Below are 21,677 nucleotides of genomic sequence, written 5' to 3'. Positions count from 1 at the left end.
ATGTGGGACTGAAGGAGAGGGGACAAGGAGTTGGAGACAGAGTTAAAAATGGACTCTCTTCTTCCTGATGGAGATGTTGTTCTCAATATTATCAGATCGGTGCGCTGGAGGAAGGCAGGTCTTCAACCGCCTAACTGTTCTCTATTCTACTTGTGTACCCAGCAGTGTAACTAATTAGTTAATTATCTGTATGGCTCTTTAGATATGAAAAGCACTATACATAACGTGCTAGATATTATTGTCATTTGCCATGTATTAGTACATTCCTACAATATTTTGCTTCTATAGGCTAACAAGTCACACTTGTGAAGTTGGCTAATTTTAATTGGCTAACAAGTCACACTTGTGAAGTTATAACCTCTCAATCAGCCAATCAGAATCTGCCTGTCATAACACCCTTTGGTATTATATTTCACAACTGGGGGATGACAGCAATAATTACACAGTTAGCCACACCTGTATTTAAAAGCCATACTCAAACATCCCAAGGTGACATGATCATCAAAACTTAACTCTCACACACACAAGAACAATGGCAAAGGTTTCCTCCCTCCCCACCCCCCTGCCACTTTGTTAAGTAGCATTTAGTCATGTCAGTGACACAGCATTCTGAGTTGTGTAGTTTAAATAGCCTGACTCAGCGGAACCAGATGGCATACTGCATGGGTTCTCAGTCTGGGAGTTGTAACTACAAGACATCAGGCACATGACCAGCTGGATCGGAGGGGGTTCCTGGCTACGTCCAAGCTACGTGGAGGGAAGAGGGAATGGTATGGAAAGAGAGGGTCATGGTATGGAAAGAGTTTAGAACCACTGATTTACATGGTGGCATAGGTAGCAAATAGCTCACCTAATTTTCAGAGGTCATGGTTAATTTGGGTTAAACTCTGGATTAAATAATGCAAGAACAATTGTAGGTAGTCTTTTTTTTTTAATGAAAAATATTTATGAGGTGGTGGGAGGATGTTCTATAACACCGTTGTTGATGATTTTCTCCAAGGAGCTAAAACAAATGAGAACCCATTTCTAACCCTAATAAACGGACTTGATTCCTGCTTTGCATCTCCAGTGTGTACTGGGGACTATTGCTGCATTCAGGGCTGACACACATTTTTTGGAGAGTATTTCGAGCAGTAGGAATTGTAGAATGTCTCTTGTTGGGTGGCACTTTACATACACAGGGACCAGTTAAAGGCCTTTGATTTGCCTTTGTCATAAATATAAAGGGAAGGGTAAACCCCTTTAAAATCCCTCCTGGCCAGAGGAAAAATCCTCTCACCTGTAAAGGGTTAAGAAGCTAAAGGTAACCTCGCTGGCACCTGACCAAAATGACCAATGAGGAGACGAGATACTTTCAAAAGCTGGGAGGAGGGAGAGAAACAAAGGGTCTGTGGGTCTGTCTATATGCTGGTTTTCTGCTGGGGATAGACCAGGAATGGAGTCTTAGAACTTTTAGTAAGTAATCTAGCTAGGTATGTGTTAGATTATGATTTCTTTAAATGGCTGAGAGAAGAATTGTGCTGAATAGAATAACTAGTTCTGTCTGTGTATCTTTTTTGTAACTTAAGGTTTTGCCTAGAGGGATTCTCTATGTTTTGAATCTAATTACCCTGTAAGTTATCTACCATCCTGATTTTACAGAGGGGATTTCTTTACTTCTATTTACTTCTATTTCTATTAAAAGTCTTCTTGTAAGAAAACTGAATGCTTTTTCATTGTTCTCAGATCCAAGGGTTTGGGTCTGTGGTCACCTATGCAAATTAGTGAGGCTTTTTATCCAGCATTTCCCAGGAAAGGGGGGTGCAAGTGTTGGGAGGATTGTTCATTGTTCTTAAGATCCAAGGGTCTGCGTCTGTAGTCACCTAGGCAAATTGGTGAGGCTTTTTACCAAACCTTGTCCAGGAAGTGGGGTGCAAGGTTTTGGGAAGTATTTGGGGGGAAAGACGTTTCCAAACAGCTCTTCCCCAGTAACCAGTATTTGTTTGGTGGTGGTAGCGGCCAATCCAAGGACAAAGTGTGGAATATTTTGTACCTTGGGGAAGTTTTGACCTAAGCTGGTAAAGATAAGCTTAGGAGGTTTTCATGCAGGTCCCCACATATGTACCCTAGTGTTCAGAGTTGGGGAGGAACCTTGACAGCCTTATATAGGGTAGAAAGCATTTAAAATTCAGAATGGTCAGTAAATACTACATCAGCAGGAAAAAATAATATAGCACCTACCTATAGATCTCAAAGCACTTAACAGAAGTGGCCAAGAATTATCATCTCCAAATTTCAGATGAAGAAATTGAGGCACGGAGAAGTTAAGTGACTTGCCCAAGGTAACCCAGCAGGCTAACAACATAGCCAGAAATAGAACCCAGGTCTCCTGAGTCTAAGCCTAGTGCTCTATCCACTAGGTCACAATGCCTCCCCTAGAAGACAGCTCAAGTAAGCCTTTGGCCAGCCAAGTGGGGCAATTTCCACGAGTCTAGAGGGAGGTCAGCCCTAACAACTGTCCTTTGCTATACAGCCTTCTGCTGATAAATCATAGGATCAAATTCCGCCCGGATCAGTAGCCACCAAATTGTCACCACATGGTTGCTGTCTGGTGACCTGTCTCCACAGAGCACGGTGGTTCTCGCTTCAGGGTTGAGGTACGTTGGATGGGAGGCGCGGGGAGCCTCGTACACATACTGAGAGGTTCTACCCACTCCGCAGCTCAACAGAAGCTTTCAGTTTCCACTGCTACCAATGTCGCACTGCATTTACACACAAGGCATTTTGCAAAAGAAATAAAAAACTCTGGTTCTGACGTCAACTAAGATGCCTTCTAGCAACCTTTCCCTCTTGCAGTCATGACTAGCATTGCCGCCCTGATGCTGTGAACATTGCAGGCTTTCTGCACGCTGTATTTTGATGTTTAGGAGACTACTGGATAATACCGGGAAAAGCAGGAGGTGCTTCACAATCATGGCAGTGAGTGGAGGGTAGCGATAAATTTGGGTATGTGCAATAAATCAAGCACATGGGCTGCAATGAGCTACTTCAGTCACAGAATTCGGCCGCTATTCTTTCACCTGAACATGTTACATTATCAGTGGCCCTGATTCAAAACCCAATGACTTCAATGGGTATGAGGATCCAGTCTTATCTGTCTTTATAGCCCCTTCATCACGGTGGTGCCTGATATTATGCAAGTTATTTTCCCTTTACATCTTTGCAGATATACATTCATGCATCAAACTAATTTGTTAATAAAATAATAAATCGTATGTCATCAATGCACACTATAAGCTAGAGGTTCTAATGGGGCTGCCTGCAGTGGCTATACGATCAGCCTTGCCCATTTTATACCTCTGCAAAAGGGGTGGGTGTGATACGATTAGGACTCTCGGGTACAGCCCTCTGCTAGTTGCCAGGCATATGTCAGCTGCCCAAAGCAAGGGTGAAGTGAGGGTAGTTCTGTGCCCGCTCCATGCTGACCAGGAGTCCCAGGAGAAACCGTCCCTGCATGTGCCAGAATTCCTCCTGGTGGGTCCCACAAGCATGGCCCTTCCACACTCCCCAACGTGGGCCAGGGCTTAGAGGATAAATATGCAGAGAAGATCAGATCAACAAGCTAATGTGACATTCATTGCCATGACAGCCATCAGGGAGCCACATTCCAAACCTGTCACTGTGTTCTATATTTCAACCTCCAGCCTGACGTAAGGTGGATGTATTGCATAGGCAAAGCCATCAACTCAGTGACTCATGCTGCTAATACAGCTCTCCCTATTGATCTGGATAGGAAACAGTGTTTCGCAGATAAAATAATGGCCTTATTACTTTCCTCCAGTTGTGGGATGCAGCCAAAGTAGGGAGCCAGAGAGAGGAATAGGGGTTTTCCTTTAGGGAAGCTGGTGTCAGAGCATAGGTGCTGTAGAGATCGTTGACAGGAAGAAAAGAAACAAGCACATGTTTTCTAGCTCATCTTCCCCATTTCCCATCCTGCCACCTAGACACGCAGGAAGAAGTCACGTGGTAGCCGTTTGGTAGGGGGAAAGCCCTGCAGTGGAACATAAAGAAAAGGAGAGGGCACGCAGGTTGAATTATAGCCTCCTTCTGCTGCTTAGAAGGCATAAGGAATTCATCGCTAGTCACCTCAGGACAAATCCATGTCACGCCACACCTTCCATCCCAAGACGATATTTTAAATGCTGGAGCAATCCCTGCCCCGTGAAGATTAACAACAGAAGGAAAAGCTCCTCCACCCACAAGGACTGACACACAGGCACAGATTGATCATGGATTGTTCAATGCTGCTGGGTCTCTCCTGATGCAGAGAAACCATGACAAACTGATGACTCTAAAAGGCTAAATACCCAGGCACTCCACGCAGATTAAGCTACTGTTCCCCACTTGCATCTGCCAAGGTCTTGCTCTCCCACCGTGGGAGGCACTCACTGCTCCCCACAGGAAAGGCTTTCCATAAAGAGTAACCACCCAGTCTGGAGAGAAGTCTGAGACAATCATAGTGGGGTGGGCAGTGGAGAGATGGGGAACCTTAAATGACACCTCACGCATCATTACTCCCTCTCACAACCCACTACACATTTAGACTCACCAAGACTAACATGGGTGAGTCTTATTTGTAACCTCAGACCCAGGAACAGCAGAAGTCTATATTCACTGACAGGTGGTTAAATATATATTAAAAAAAAACAAAACTAAGGCTGTCCATCTACAGTTAGATTAGTCCCTTCCTCAGTTGAATGAAATCAGACGTCACCTATCTACCACATCCAAGAGCTTTCTATGCTATCACTGTCGTATTGAAACACCTAGTAACATACACTGTGCTCTTTGCTGTTGTATTTGCACACATGGTGAGCACTGCAGAGCAAGACTACAGAGTCCGCAGCTAAAGTCATTTGCCAACTACCCCCACAGTGGTATTTCTGGAGCCAAAACAATGACTACTGGGCTGAAGGCACAGAGCTGACATCAGGAGGTTGGTGAACTCTTTTGGGGGCAGATATCTCTGTGTCCTACCCTGCTTCCCACAAACACATACAACCCTGTATTCCCAGCTCCTAGGTGGTGCTTTCAGATATGAGGACAGCCCTAGAGTGGGAACGAATAACAGTGCTAAAGCGACAGACTTAGAGAGCACAGAATTCAGAGAGATACTTACCTCAGCACTGCTGGGCTTTGAAGTTGAACCTGGAACCATCCTAAGTTTCAGACTCAGAACTGCAGAGGCCATACCAGAAACAGACGGATCTGACAAGTCTGATGTATAGTGACTAGGATCTACAACTGCTAACGGTGGCCATCTTCCCCCCACCTTTTTCTTTGGAACCAATCGCATGATCCTCGGTTTCTTTAGAAGCCAGATAGACAGATGGTGTTTTTGACACCTTGACAGCTTTCACAGGAGGATCCAACAAAACAGGAACAGGAACTGGAACCAATGAGGACCCCAAACCCCTGGATCTTTGAGGCACCTTAGTCTTGCTAGATGAAGCAACCAGAGGTGAAACATGACTCTTAATCTGTGCTTCCAAAAATCACCCAGAACCTAACGGTTTATCAACAACTTATTTCAGCAGGAGCACCTGCAGTCTATTCTGCCATTCCTTACACACTCCGGGGGTGAAGTCCTGGCAAACAGAACACTTAGAAGGAGAGTGGCCTTCCACGAGGCATTTAAAGTACCTAATATAGTCATGGGGGGAGGGATAGCTTAGGTGTTTGAGCATTGGCCTGCTAAACCCAGGGTTGTGAGTTCAATCCTTGAGGGGGCCATTTAGGGATCTGGGGCAAAAATTGGGGATTGGTCCTGCTTTGAGCAGGGGATTGGACTAGATGACCTCCTGAGGTCCCTCCCAACCCTGATATTCTATGATTCTATGATCCGATGCTGGGAAGACAACAGAACATGGAGCACATCTCTTCAAATCCCAGCTTATTCTTTGGTTCTGCCATTACACGGAATTGAACCTACAAACTCTGATAACTAACTATAACTACTTTAAACTACACTAGAAAAAAATGATCCCGAGGCACTGAATAGGAGAAAACCCCAGGTCCGAGAGAGAGGAGCAGTTCACTTCCATTTGGTTTAGCAGCTGGAAGGAACTGAGGCTGGAGAGGGTGCAGCGCCCCCTTGTACAGTCTCACCCTCAGAACGTACAGAAACACTAAGGGGAGAGGCAAGAGGGTGGTGAGCACGCACTGTAAAGGGCACTGCTTGGAGAACGTTCTACTGTTGTGTTGTTCCACGAGGCACAAAACCCACAAGTGGAAAAACGCTGAGCCACTTGAAGAACTGTTGGTATTATCAGTTCAACTGGACAGAGGTGTCTGAAAGCGACATTTTCAGCAAGGTTTCTCCTTTAAAATGGGATGTGGCTGGGTACTTTTGAGGTCAAAATGTAGGTTTTGTAGGTTCAATAGAAAGATTTCCATGATTTATTTTTCTTAATGAAGTCTGAAACTCAGAAAAGGAAAATGATTAGCCAAGAACTGACCCTATTCTGTCTACTGCCATTTTCCCTGTTGAGTGAAATATCACACTGATCTGCTATAAAAAGTAAATCAGGTTTAAAAAAACCCTATTTTGTCTAAAACCACCCAAATCTAAATTGTTAATAAACTACACAAGGTTTCCCCTCACCCCCAGTGAAAACCAGACGGTTAACCAGATAGTTCCTCTAACATACTGCACAGCCTCACTAATGTGCACTAATGACTAAGAGCCTGATCCAAAGCCCATTGAACTCAACAGAAAGACACCCGTTGACTTTAGCAGGCCTTGTCCAGTGAAGCACTTAAGATCATGAGGAATCCCATTGTCTTCACATGAATAAAGTTATTCATGTAAGTGTTTCCAAGGTAAGAGCCTTAGTTATGCAGTCTCTCACTGTCTTCCTTAAATCTGGCTGAAGAGCGGCTGCCTTTGGACTGGTGACTGTATCTGTGGCACTAACTCTGCTGAAATTAAAAACCTGCAGCTGATCCCTGCCAGCTGACTCGGGCTCACGGGGCTCAGGCTGCTGGGCTGTTTACCTGCAGTGGAGATGTCTGGGCTCAGGCTGGAGCCTGAGCTCTAGGAATATGCAAGGTGGGAGGGTCTCAGAGTTTGAGCTGCAGCCAAAGCCTGAAAGTCTACACCACAATTAAACAGACCCTTAGCCCAATCCCCAAAAGCTAGCATGAGAGCGCCATGGGTGTTTAATGGCAGTATAGACTTACCCTATGTGTGCAGCACCCAGCACATCTAGGGCACTACAATAATATAAAGCAAATAAACAGTAATAAATAACAACATATTGTGTACAAATTATAAGGAGTGTGGATTAGAGAAATCAGGTTCTCTTGAAACCCTTCTATTCCGAATACATCATGTCATAAAAAGACAGGCACCTTTTTATATTTTTAACTATTATAAATAATATTCTTCTGAAATCAATCCTACTCTTCATTTTATCCAGCAATTATTTGGAGCTCAAATACTGTGTCTTCCAGGTGTCTCTGCACTTTTACAATCATCCCATAATGTGCTAAGAGTAGATTTTTGAATACAATAGGGATTTATTGGGGTTTTTTAAGGAAAAATTCTTTCTTTTTGTAAAAAATTGATTATTCCATTTTTTTCCAGGATATCTTTTGGTTTCAGTTCAACAACCCTGCTTCTAGGAAAATGAGAGGGGATATGGGAATATTGAGTTGTATCTCCCTCATCCTAAATCTCTCCCCTCTTTCATGGCAAACCCTCTCTCCCATTCCACCTAGCCCACATTTCAACATCTCCTCAACCCCCACCAATAACGCTACAATGCAATATACATTTCCTACTCCCCTCTGTGCCTTCTCCCATACTATCCTTATGTATGGAATCCTCCCTATTCCAGTTTACTAAGCCACCATTTTCTGCTGGTCCAGTGTCTCAGTGCCAATTCTGGTGGCTTACGTCCAGCTGATGTCAGTCCTAAGACTTTGCAGGCAGACACTAACCCACTAAGCACAGAGATCACAGCTGTATGTTTGATAGGAGCTTGGATGTTTCTCTGTGACAATCTGTCCCGCTGTACCCTGTCAACAGCACGGTGCCTAGAGATGTCCTGAATCTTTTCAAAGGATGCCCCCTGCTTTGGGAGAAGTGCCCAGCAACCCTTTGTCTGGCTTGCGTGGAGGCCCAGAACATCATTATTGTCATGACCCAACAAGTCATCCTGAGAGTAAGAGCAACAAATTATGCAGACTAGTTTCCCACTGAGTGGACCGATCCCCTTGCAACTCCATTGGCAAACACTTTTGTTATTCACACAAACCCCACGCAAGTCAAGTCACAGGCCTAGTAATCATTCAGTACAGTCACTTCCAAGTTTTCTGCTCTCATCTTTTCTTCTCTCTTTTCCTCTTGTTTCCTCCCCGTAAGTAGAAAACCTTTATGTCAAGTGTAATGCCAAAGGCAGCACTATCCTGGCAAAACAGATGCTCTTTTTTAATTGCCCATCTCCCAGGCATAATTGGTTGAGGTAAGACAGATATAAAACAGATAAGAGTAGGGAAAAGGGAACCTTTCCCAGCTTATGTGGGAAAAGAATCCCCATCTAGATTTGGAAATAAATTTAATTATTTTTCTAGATACAGTTACATTCACTTTTCTAATGATCCAATTCATATGTTTTGGCCCATAATCTAGTTAAAAATAGGTAACCTTTACCCTGTTATCCTGCTCCTTTGTTTTTGGCAGCTTGTTAGTTACTTGGTCACTCAGGCATAGCTAAGGAGGAAAGTATGACATTCGAAGAGCTGCTGATGCCACGTTAGAAAACTTGGAAAAAAATCTCTATTTGGAAATTATCTTGTCACTACGTGATCTATTTTCTGGGTATTTCCTCACCTTCTCCTGTCCTATTACTTAGGGCCATTTGTATGAAAACAGGACCTTTGTTACACAGGAGTTCATCTGCTCCTGCTTTGGTCTAGTTCATCATAATCAGGCATGGATTAAAGACTGATCCAAGGAGTACAACTCCAGTCCCTGGGCTGGGTGGGCACTTAGATCAACAGAGAAGCCAAACCAAAGGCCAGGGTCCACAAGCAGAAAGATGGGAAAGAGAGAGAGAGGGGAAGAAGGGACCTGGTTAGGATGGAGGCTGCTGGGTTTGGACTGAAGGTCCATCTGGGCAAGTACCTGTAAGACAGCAGAAAGAAAGATACATCTTTGGAACGGGACAAATTCTGGTGGTTTCAGGCCCTGGTTAGCCTGAGGCTTGGACTATGCTACAAAGTTACAGTCAACATCTTACATGATACATGGCTGTTCCTTGTGTTACTGTATGTAAAATAAAAGGCTGAGAGAGCTCTATAGCTGGCATGGCCTTGTCAGCTAGGAATGTGTGTGTGTGGGGGGGGAAATCACACTTCCTAGGCAACATAGCTATTCCAGCAAAACCACCAGTATAGTCACAGCTATGCCGACCAAAAAGTGGTTCTGTCGACGTAGTCAAGGCTGTTTGGGAGGTAGTGTAGCTACGCTGGCAGAAAAAAATCCTTCTGCCAGTTTATGCTGCATCTACACTAAGCGGCCTCTGCTGGCTTAACTATACCGGCCAAGGGTCTAGTGTAGACAAGTGCTTCATCAGCCACTGTTCAGAATCATCTTCACAGCAGCCAATTATGACGTGACATACAAAACTATGTATTCTGTTAGAGAATAATCAGTGGGCATAGGTGAACTTCTAAGACCCAAAATAGCCTGAAATGATAGATATTAGAGATGTAGGAGAACTAATTAAAATTACAGAGTCCACCTTCTCCTAGCCAGTGCAGGAGTATTCTCTATAGCAGGGGTGTGCAAACTACTGCCTACGGGCCGCATCCGGCCCGTCAGAACTTTTAATCCGGTCCTCGAGCTTCCATCGGGGAGTGGGGTTGGGGGCTTGCTCCGCTCCAGCCAGGGAGTGGGGTCGAGGGCTTTCTGTATGGCTCCCAGAAGCAGTGGCATGTCCCCCCTCCAACTCCTACATGTAGGGACAGCCAGGGAGCTCTGCACGTTGCCCCTGCCCCAAGCACCCCCCTCCCCCAGCTCCCACTGGCCAGGAACTGTGGCCAATGGGAGCCACAGTGCGGCGCCAGCAGATGGGACAGCGCGCAGAGCCGCTTGGCCACGTGCCATCTGAAGCCTGCACCCCTGACCCCCTCCCGGTGCCCCAACCCCGTGTCCCAGCTCTGACCCCTCCACCCTCTGATTGCCAAATGGAGAGCCAAATGCACAGATAAACAAAAGTTGGTTTCATACTAATGTTTTAAGTTTTGTGAAGAAAAAGAATCTTATTTCTGTAAAATTGAATTAATTAATTCATACCTTTATAAACAGATAAAAATGGAGTGAAACGTCACAAGCGGCTAGATGAAGGGACTGGGATCTAGGATTCCTGGGTTTATTACCAGATTTCTGAATAATTCACTAAGTAACCATGGATAATTTATTTAACCTCCCTGTGCCTCAATTTACTCATCTGTAAAATGAAGATAATATTAGCATCTGTACTTTCCTCACTGGGGATTTAATTAATGTTCACCTGCATAGCATTTTCAGATCCTTCAATGGATAAGGGCAAAATGTGATTCACATTCCACAAGATCATTACCAAAAATGAATTGAGAAAAATACCCATTAAAAATTTCAGTGTCCTTTTTAAACCTCTAACTGAGATTTATAATTGAAATGCAAACTGACCTTTACATACTGTACAGTATGGCTAAAATGTTGCTAAAATATATTATTCTAGTGGGGACAGCAAGTGAACTCACTACTCTCTGTATTGCAATTATCTTATCTCCTTTGATTTATAGTCTTCAAATAATGCAGCACGTCTGGGTTTTCTCTCTGCATTCTAGCTGCACATCAATGAAGAGGGTTTTAGGGGACTATCATCTCTACAATCTAAATGTCTTGTCAGCCTGCTACTGTGACTATCCATTGGGCAAAAAATTGACTTGTTTAGGTCCACTCCCTTCCCAAGTTGTCTCATTAACCAGTATTAATCCATGTTCAACTCCATTTGCCACCTATTCGCTCAGATGCTTAAGCGTTCCAAATCTTTCCTTAGCTTATTGAAGAAAGTGATTGCCATTGTTGCTTATGCCCTCTGATGCTGTTTTATTGATTACCTTGATATTCTGTACCATGGTCAGAAACATTTACAGCACGGCACATGTGATGAAATACACCAGGCATCAGACACTCAACACCTGTATTATTTGACAATTATACTGAAATGAGCAATTGCACTCAGAGTTACTATCTTCTAACAGGAGGCACTCACAGAGTATCAGCAGCATTAACCTCTTTCTTATCTTCATGACCCCAGCCACAGCTGTTATTCTTCATACTTTTCGATCCACTTCAACATCATTCTTCCCCACTGTGATTCACGTGATCTGAGAGAGAGGGGCACAGTCTAGTGGCCTGAGTACATGTCAGAGGCTCAGGAACTATTGAGTTCTACTCCATGGTTTGAAAGTGACTTGCTATTTTACATTGAGGAAAATATAATATCACTGTGCTTCAGATTAGAGGCACTGCCAACCCCAAGTAATCAAAAATCATGCATCAGGCCTCCCAAAAACCACTGGGCTCTATTTATTTGCCTTGTGGCTTTTGAGCCTTTAGGCTACACTGTGGTCCAGCTTTTCTCCACAACCACAAGGGTTTAGAAACTTAGTAGTTTTTTTTTTTAATCCAATAGTTTCAACGGTTAGTAAATTTAGCAAAAAAAAAAAAAAAAAAGTGAACACCAGCGCAGAAAAAGGGTATAGCAATGTAATACTCTGTTGGACATACCTAATTCTATTGTGGTTTGACTTGCCTCAAAATAATATATGCACATTTATCTGCATATATTAACAAGTAACAAGGTTAACCAAGAGTAGGTACCAACCTAAGGGATGAATAAATCCCTAAGGGATGAATAAATCTGTAGAATAAATCCATTAAGCAACTTGCCAAATCCCAAAGTCGTGACATCAGTAAACAGCTGGCTAACAGACAAGTAAATGCAGTCATTCTAAAAAGGTGCCTGGAGTTCTCTCCTTCTGTCTTCTTATTTTTTTTTGTCCAGCATTACTCAGATGTATTCTCAAATGATTTTTCTAGTTTAGTTTTATGTTACTCACATGATGTTGTTTCCTCCAGTTCTCTTAGGAGACTCCTCCATGGTTTAAACGACCTCCCTTCAGCCTTGACTAAGTTTTGTTTTGCCTAAAATCAACCCATTATTCTGCAGGTATAACCTACACCTTCCTTCCCAAATAATGTGTTACGGTCCTTTAGCTAGATAATGGCTCTCACCATGGAGAGTTTTAAAAGTGGAACATGTATGGACTCCTCTATTACACAAAGGACTAACTTGTAGGAACCACAGTATTACCACCAAGCTAGACTGATTTCTTCACCAAAGAACCATACAGCACACCATCCCACTATCGTACAAAGTAGACCTTAAAAAAAAAAAAAAAAACCCGCTAGCCTAATTATATCAGCATATGTTCCAGAGAACGTTAATTGCTTCCATAGACATGCTGCAAAAATGCCACAGCCCAACAATCAACGTCAAAGGATCAGAAGAAATGCCAGGCTAGTTGAAGGGCAGAAGCTCCTGGCTTTAGGGTCGATGTAAATCTCGGGAAATAAATGAGACCTCACATAGAGCTAATGTAAGTATTTCACTAAACATTAGCATGTTTGGATTAACATGTCAGCCCCTTAAGGACTTGACTGCAAAGGGAATGCCTGGCCCTGACAGCAACATATACTGTGTGTGTGTATACATGAAATATTAAGTAATCATCTACCCACAAGCTCCTTTCCATTCTGTCACTGAACTGCACTGTGCAATGTGCAACCACGGGGACTACCATTTACAAGGACTCGAGACATTTCTTTAAAGAGTTTTTGACCTAGGGATGTTTACAAAAATGTGCCTTAGAATCCAAAGGCTAGTCACTCCAGTTAGCATCTCATAATGCAGCATTTCCAAGCTTTATGCCTGTGGACGTTCTAAATCAGACTACAAGGCTATTGCTCATTGCTGGCAATGCTAATAGATGGTGAAAGTCAGTTTGCTCTCTTTCTGTACAGGAGCGGGAGGGAGAAGTGATTAAAAGTTTTCAAGCCATTTTTCAAAGTGTCGCTGAACTCTTTAACCTACTGAAATATTGTTTCATGATATCAAGTTATCACTATGTAAGAAATGAAGCAAAACAACAAAAATATCATTTTGTTCATGGAAGCAAAAGAGAAGACATGAATATTATTGAAAAGGTGAGATCAGAATGGGCATTAAATAAATTAAACAGTCTGAAGAAATAAATAAGAATAAAATTATATCAATCAATCTACATTGAACATTTCACTAAAAGATTTCAAAGTACTTTTGCAAAGGTGGGCAAGTATTATCTCTATTTTACACAGAGAAGTTAAGGCTATCATTTCTAAACTTCAGATAAGTAGCTTGGCTTTTAGCTATGCTGGGAACCTGCAAATTCTACTGAAGCTAGGAACATGCATGTTTTAATTTTAGGAAACACAATTGGAAGAAAACTGGCCCAAGTTCACACAGCATGTCAGTGGCTGAAATAGGAACAAGATCCAGTTCTCCCAATCCCCAGTCCAGTGTTCTAACTACAGACTCTCAGTTGGGACTCATCTTTAATTCAGCCACACAGCTCCTCCCCAGCTAATTAATCCTAAATTGGGCCTGGCACAGCTTCCAGGTGCAAACAGGAGCACTAATTGTTCTCCGGCTTCAATTAACCCTTTCACTGCCAGTGGGGGGTAAACATCCCATGGCAGTCTCCCTGGCAGGCTGATTTTTTTTTTAAATGGCAGCTGTTTGAATCCACCTGGGGACTGGAATATTAAGAGATGTCTCAGAGAAGCAGATTAATGGCCAGATGACAGATGTGTCAAAGGTGTGTGATAAACTTATTTATCTGAAGTTTATCACATGCTTCTGCAATTTATCATATAGATGTCACATTTCTGGTGTTTTAGGATTCTAAAGGATAAGAGATGTCACATAAATATAAGACATAATTATTAATGAGGCCAGGGCATTATAGTTAAATGTAAATGGTGCAGTCTGGTAATCCTGTTTTACTGTCAAACCAATACGATTTTTCATGTCAGAAATTGATGGCAGTAGTGATAAACAAAGGACAGATAAAGTTAATCCAGCTGCTTTGAGTTGAACAGAGAAGGTATTACTTTGAAGGGTTTAACATATTAATAGAATCAAAATGACACTTCAAAATATTTATGGAAATCTTTTTTTAAAGCTTATACAAGAAGAAAAACAAACCCCTATAAAATATTATTAAAATCCTACCCGCAATTAACCATGCTGACACTTAAAAGCTGCTGTCTGATTTACTTAAAAATCTTCTTTCAGTAAATTATTACTCTAAAATACCTTTCTACTCTTCACTTTCTAAAAAAAGGAATTTGAATTTCTTAGGAATAAAAAATATTTTAATGGAGGATATTTTAAAGCCCAAACCTCCAAGTTATAAAATGTAAAGTTAATATAAAGAATAGTCAGGCTATAAGACATGTTTTCTGATCCTTTAATCATTCTTGTGGCTCTTTTCTGAACCTTCTCCAATTTATCAACATCCATCTTGAATTGTGGACATCAGAACTGGACTCAGTACTCCAGCAGCAGTTGCACCAGTTCCAAGTAGAGAGGTGAAACAACCTCTAATTCTACTCCAGATTGAGGGGCACCAAGAATTTTCAGTTAGACACCTTTTTTTCCCCTGAATATTTAATAAACAAAACAGGAGGGGCATGGGCTTGAGTTGAATGTGGGGATACAGATTTCTGGTAGTGCGTCAAGTGTTTCTCATTGTGCAGGTAGGCCTCAAACTGCGAGTACGATGTTTCTTTTTCTGGGAGCACTGTATGGTTCTTTTTCAGTGGAGAGAGCATCCCACATTTGGGTAACCTTCTCCACAAAATATGTTGGCAGTTCTTCACAGCATGTGATACTGCCTTTTGGGGGTAGTGAGAAGGCAAACCAAATTGATGAAGTAATTAGCCTTCCTGAAAAGTTCTGCAGGTTACTTAGCGATTTCAATAACCAATGAGATATATGATCTTTTTCTTTCAATCACGGCTGTTGAATAACAGCGTGGTGAGCCATAAATGTCTTTTGGCACAGTATGCACCCCAAGGGAGAACAGGTGCTTAGCAGGGACACAGCATGGCTGAAAGCAGAGTACCACAAGCAATCCAAAAGCTCTGCTTTCCTCTTCACTTGGGAAAAGAACCATTGCCCTTGTCTCATGCCAGAGCTGTTCAGATTAAATTCATTATTCTCAAAGTATTTTGGACTTTATTTTCAGCACAGTACTTACATCAGGGCCATTGCACAAATCTTAACAAAAGCATTGTGCTTATCTACCTTCAAAAAACCCTACATTAAAAGAACTCTAAGATTGCAAAGTGAAGCACCCAAAAGTTAGGAAATGTTGGGATTAAAGTTGTCTGTGCAACCTTAATTCAGCCCTCTTGTGCATATGCATCATGACAGTCTAATTACATGATCACATACCATTTTTTTTCTACCAGACATCTGGCTTCATTCAATGCATAGAATAGGCAGTATTCCTTTGATGGATAACTATTGAATATTCCATTTGATGCTCCTCATTCAATGTGTGGTCCCTGTGCATTATTTATTGAACCACAACCAAACTCAGTGCTTGAATACAGAATTATTACTTTCCTCATGAGCTTTTCACTGAGCCTGTCATGGTAGTTTACAAACATTATTAAATATATCTTCACAACACCACTGTGAGAACAGGTGGTATTACTGTGCCCATTTTACAGATGAGGAACAGAAACGAAGGCCCAGAAAAATCACCCATCTAATGTTGGGCAACCAGAAAATGTGGAACACCCAATTCACAGCCAGCTGTGAACATTTTGGTTTAAGTGCCTGGTCCAACCTCACACAGAAACTGTGTGGCAGAGGCAGAAATAGATTTCAGTTCTTCAGGGCAGCATTCAACTCCCTTAACCATGAGACTATCCTTTCTCTCCCTGCATCCTCTGGATCATTCATGACATACCTTCCAACTATTGCAACAAATAAGGCAGAGGTCCTACCGACAACAGCCTTCTTCACTACAACCCTGATTTATACCCAGAGCACATCCATCTTGTGCATTGAATGAGGCAAGGGGTCCTGTGGAAGAAACAACATGTGACCAAGCAATTAAAGAGTGTATCATCATAATGCATATGCAAAAGGGGACCAAATTAAGGTTACAAAAGCATCCTTGATTATGGCCTTTTGAGTGCTTGATGATGCAACCTTAACATTCTTTTAACATAGGAAAGTACATCCCAAACTAAGTTTTTTAAAGCTTAAAAAGTTTTAAAGCTTCAAAATTGGGGGTGGGGGACACCACCAAATATTTAACTCTGTGGAAACATATTGTCCCCCACATGGATCATCAGCAGGGTTGGGATCTTTAAATCCACAGCACAGTCCTCTAACCCTTGAGTTAATAAAGCAACTGATAGCATTAGAAGGCTATCATCTTTTATGTAGACCTGCCACTAGAGGGGGATGGAGGAATACACATTGCCAGGACCACTGAATTATGTGCACTCCAGCCCTGGACACCGGTGACCCTTTGTGACAGAATGAATATGTCTGTAAATAAAATAATATTTAATAGCCAAAGAGCTTGAGGGGGTGTGATTCAGATTTAGAAAAAACTCCATCAAACCAGGTGAAATTACCCTACTCAATGAACAAGTGAACAAACCATTTTATTTCTGAGGCAGGCTAGTCTCTGAAATACAACCTCAGGGGTGTGTTGTTAATCTTTCAAAAGGTAGCTATTAAAGGTTTTGTATCCCCAGTGGGCCATCTCTTAGGCCTTGACTAGACAAACCCAGAGAAAAAGCAGCAATCCCCTTACCTTACCCCACTTCATTGTACATGTAGGTAATTCAGAAAAATTGTTTGCAGAGTGGAGGTGGTTGTTCTTGAGTAAGATGGGAAGCCTGGCTGGACACAAAGCTGCGGCAGGGTGTGGTGAGATCTCTGAATGCATGAAAGACAGCTGAGATTCACTTGCTCTCAGAACAGGATGGGGTTGGAACTGCAGTCAGACACAGATTGCTCTTTGGAATACTTAAGGACTGTGTTTTCCCTCGGTAACTTTCAGTGAGAATGCCTGGCCTGGTTTAGCTTATGCAAACTATAAATCTAGGTATGTTATGCAAGGCATTTTTAACTCCATTTTTTTGTTTTAAAATAATCTTGTTCTTACTAAACAATCTGCTGTTGTGTGTGGAGAAGGTTCACCCTAAAACCCTCAAAAGAGGGGTTCCAGATGGCAAAGAGGTCCTGGAACTTAAACCCCAACACTCAGACAATCAGACAGGGGCAAAGGCCTCCATTCCTAGTGAAGCGTGTTGCAAACAGCTGTGGCAGACAAACAAGTGGGCAGATGCCAACCGGACCGAGGAAGCGACAAGAGTTGGCAGTGACTGTGCTGGCTCTAGAGACCTATCTTGCAGGGTCTTTCATCACACACAAATACAATGGAACCTATTTATTGTGAAGCCCCCCTCTTCTCTCCCCCCCCCCCACCAATTTCACTCTAATCAGAGGGATGTAGACACAAAATACGAAATCAGAATGTGTGGCACTTTTATTATCTAAATAAAATTCTACTCAAATGCTGTCTTCACGGTAACACGAAAAGTCAAACTTAACCAAATGTTCACTCATTGCTCCCTGAACATTTTCTGGGTTAGAGGATACTCAAGGAGAAACGTGTGACAGCCTCAGAACAAGGGGGGTTGGGTGCTGAGGAGGGGGAAAGAGATTAAACTGGAACTGTTTGCTGCAGAGGTAGCACGCACAGCTCAGAGGTCTCTTCTGAACAATTAACAAGGAGCAGCACCGGAGGAGCAGCTGACTATACCACATTTCTCAGGTAAAACACCGCCTGCCATGAATAATGCACTAGGTAGTGCTATGTCAGAATGGCAACTACAGTGCTGAACTGTTCAGTGCATCCAGGAGGCAAGGGAGCTATGCCTAATACAGCCTAGTGCATGAGCGACATCTAGAAAGTAACATGAAGGAGGATGTGCCTTTTGAAGTTCTTGGGAGATTCCACAGGAGGAAGGACTCTCTGTGCCTGACCAGGGACTTGAACCCTAGACCCTCAGATTAAAAGTCTGATGCTCTACCAACTGAGCTAGCCATCTAGAAAGTACACACCTGCCAGGTGGCTAAATGAATCATAGAATAACAGAGTTGGAAGGAAACTCTGGAGGCCATCTAGTCCAACCCCCTGCCCAGAGCAGGACCAATCCCAACTAAATCATCCCAGCCAGGGCTTTGTCAAGCCTGACCTTAAGATCTTCTAAGGAAGGGGATTCCACCACCTCCCTAGGCAACGCATTCCAGTGTTTCACCACCCTCCTAGTGAAAAAGTTTTTCCAAATATCCAACCTAAATCTCCCCCACTGCAACTTGAGACCATTACTCCTTGTCCTGTCATCTGCTACAAATGGAATAGTTACATTCAGGTAAACACACCTGTTCTGTGCTGGATGTTTCAGACACACCTAGACGTTCTGTGTGGATGAAACATCAACAAAAAGCAGCAGCCCGGTGGTGAACAATCAGCAAGGCCACTGAAGGCTTGAAAAATTACTTCAGTCCCATCCTCCTGTTCCAGAGGGTGTTGGCTACACTATAGGATCTTGGCAGGGTAAAGTGGGGAGAAAGAAGGTGGGAATCTTGGGTTCCATCTTTAAAAGGAGAAAATATAACAGGGAATAAGAGCATAGGTGCTGAGTTTTTCTTTTTCCAAGGGGTGCTCCAGCCCCGGATTCTGCCATGAGATATACGTCCCATGAGTTACATTCATAAAAAGGAGGATAGATTTTGTTTTGTTGGCCATTATAAAAGAGGCATTTTAATAGGAAATTGCAGCACACTTAGAAAAGCTATTTTAGTGTGTATACAATGAAAATGTGTGTGTGTTAGTGTTAGAGAGAAACACACAGAGAGACTACCCAAATCTGCTAGAAGTGAGATGTAACATACTATTTTGTACCATTTTATGTGTGCTGACCCATGTCAGTTTTGACACGATAATAAGCTGTTTTTAGCTATAAATTTATGTCTTCCCATTATCCCCTCTTCTCTCCTCCTCGCTTGACTGTTCTTGGCAAGAAAAACCTACTTCAGCTTCCAATTCTGGCCATCATATTCACATTACAAAAATAATTAACCAGTCGTTTTCCTTTATCCACTCACCGTCCTTCTCAAACCGGCACAAGGGAAGTTTTATAAAATCAATACACTTCCTATAAACATTAATCATAAATGTGAAGTATCAAAAAGGAGTTGTGCAAAAAGTTGTCCAGCTTTATAAGGGGTGTGTGGGGGGAACATCATAAGAACATAAGAAAATAGAAGAGAGAAAATAGATGGGAATAATATGGAACAAGAGAGACAGAGATCCACAGCAATCCAAACTAGACTCACAGTCCATCTCGCAGCTCTTGTGTATCATTCGATGTCCCAAGGGATCTAAGGGTTCTTTCCAAGGAAGTCACTGTCAACACAAAAAGAAAGAAGAGAGAAAGAAATGACACCACATTTCAGACAAAAGTATTTATATTTTTAAATGGGGTTTCTTTCAAACCTTTTTGCTAATAACTAACATATGGATAAATAAAAACACAGAACACAGCAAGAGCTGAAGGTCCAACAATACTAACTCCAGGAGAGGAAATTAATAATGTGGAATAATCCTTTTGCATCTTGAGGGTGTATTATACACATTTGTTATATTTATAGACCATAACTGTACAAAGAGATTTACAACAATTCAGATAAACCAAAGAAAATCTCTGCCCCATAGACCTTACAATTGAACAACACAAGCCCAAGAGTGCCCTTTGGTCATTTTCTGTGGTACATTTTCTAAAAAGATTCAGAGGAGGTACAGAAGAATGCTTGGTTTAAATTAATGATCTAAGGATAAGGAGTGGCATGAAAGGAGAAAAATATGTAATAGAGGAAGAAGAGGACGGAACAGTCTAGTATAAATGAATTAAAAGGAAGAAGGAGGCCATGCAGGAGATAAAGCTGGAACAGAGTTCGGGAGCATATGGAAAGCAAGGCTAATCTAAATTTTATGTGGATAATGAAGAGCCAGTGGAGACAGTCAAGCAAAGAGATATGGTGAGAGAGTAGCAGGAAAGGAAAATGACCTTTAAGGTAACCTTAAATGAGCTCTACTCCACACTCCAGAAGAATATGGTCACTGTCAATATGTCCTGTGACCCCCTCAAGTTCACTGTCAATATGTCCCGTGGGAAAATTAGGCCGTGTCTCCCAAATACGGCATTCGGTTCAACTCCAAGCATGTCTGACCACTGTTAAACATCTACCCCAACTGTACAGCCTGAAAGACTGTTGGTGTCCAAGTAAATGTACTTTTCACCCTGAATTCTAGATGCAGATTTGAAATCCTAAAGTAAGACACCCCACAAAGGACACATGGGCTGCAGAGTCAATTGGCTGCTACATTAAAGAGTCTACATTATTTTTAAAATTTAAGAACAAAAAGGTAAATCTCACATTCATGGTATTATCAGATTAGTCCAGTGGATCCCAGAGCATAAGAACATAAGAATGGCCATACTGGGTCAGACCAAAGGTCCATCCAGCCCAGTCCTATCTGCCAACAGCAGCCAATGCCAGGTGCCCCAGAGGGAGTGAACCTAACAGGCAATGATCAAGTGACTTCTCTCCTGACATCCATCTCCACCCTCTGACAAACAGAGGCTAGGGACACCATTCCTTACCCATCCAGGCTAATAACCATGAATGGACTTAACCTCCATGAATTTATCCAGTTCTCTTTTAAACCCTGTTATAGTCCGAGCCTTCACAACCTCCTCAGGCAAAGAGTTCCACGGGTTGACTGTGCGCTGAGTGAAGAACTTCCTTTTATTTGTTTTAAACTTACTGCCCATTAAGTTCATTTGGTGGCCCCTAGTTCTTATATTATGGGAACAAGTAAATAACTTTTCCTTATTTACTTTCTCCACACCACTCATGATTTTATAGACCTCTATCATGTCCCATCCTTAGTCTCCTCTTTTCCAAGCTGAAAAGTCCAAGCCTCTTATTCCCTCCTCATATGGGACCCATTCCAAACCCCTAATCATTTTAGTTGCCCTTTTCTGAACCTTTTCTAATGTCAGCATATCTTTTTTGAGATGAGGGGACCACATCTGTACACAGTATTCAAGATGTCGGCCTACCACGGATTTATATAAAGGCAATATGATATTCTCTGTCTTATTCTCTATTCCTTTTTTAATGATTCCGAACATCCTGTTTGCTTTTTAGACTGCCGCTGCACACTGTGTGGACGTCTTCAGAGAACTATCCACGATGACTCCAAGATCTCTTTCCTGATTAGTTGTAGCTAACCTAGCCCCATTATATTGTATGTATAGTTGAGGTTATTTTTCCCAATGGGCATTACTTTACATTTATTCACATTAAATTTCATTTGCCATTTTGTTGCCCAGTCACTTAGTTTTGTGAGATCTTTTTGAAGTTCTTCACAGT

The 21,677-nt window shown here is 42.3% G+C and overlaps 1 protein-coding gene across 3 annotated transcripts in view; it reads right to left on the bottom strand.

Annotated features, from left to right (window-relative positions):
- Window positions 1-21,677, bottom strand: part of LOC311516100 (t-SNARE domain-containing protein 1-like) — a 698,551-nt gene that overhangs the window by 383,193 nt on the left and 293,681 nt on the right. For all 3 annotated transcript variants that reach the window (XM_084619794.1, XM_084619795.1, XM_084619793.1), the window contains one exon: window positions 19,575-19,644. In XM_084619794.1, the coding sequence (XP_084475920.1) occupies window positions 19,575-19,644 (70 nt within the window). The remainder of the gene's footprint in view (window positions 1-19,574; window positions 19,645-21,677) is intronic.

The sequence above is a fragment of the Lepidochelys olivacea genome (genome assembly GCF_965140295.1).
Source record: "Lepidochelys olivacea isolate rLepOli2 genome assembly, chromosome: 2".
NCBI lineage: Eukaryota > Metazoa > Chordata > Testudines > Cheloniidae > Lepidochelys > Lepidochelys olivacea.
This window is presented reverse-complemented; position numbering and strand designations above follow the sequence as displayed.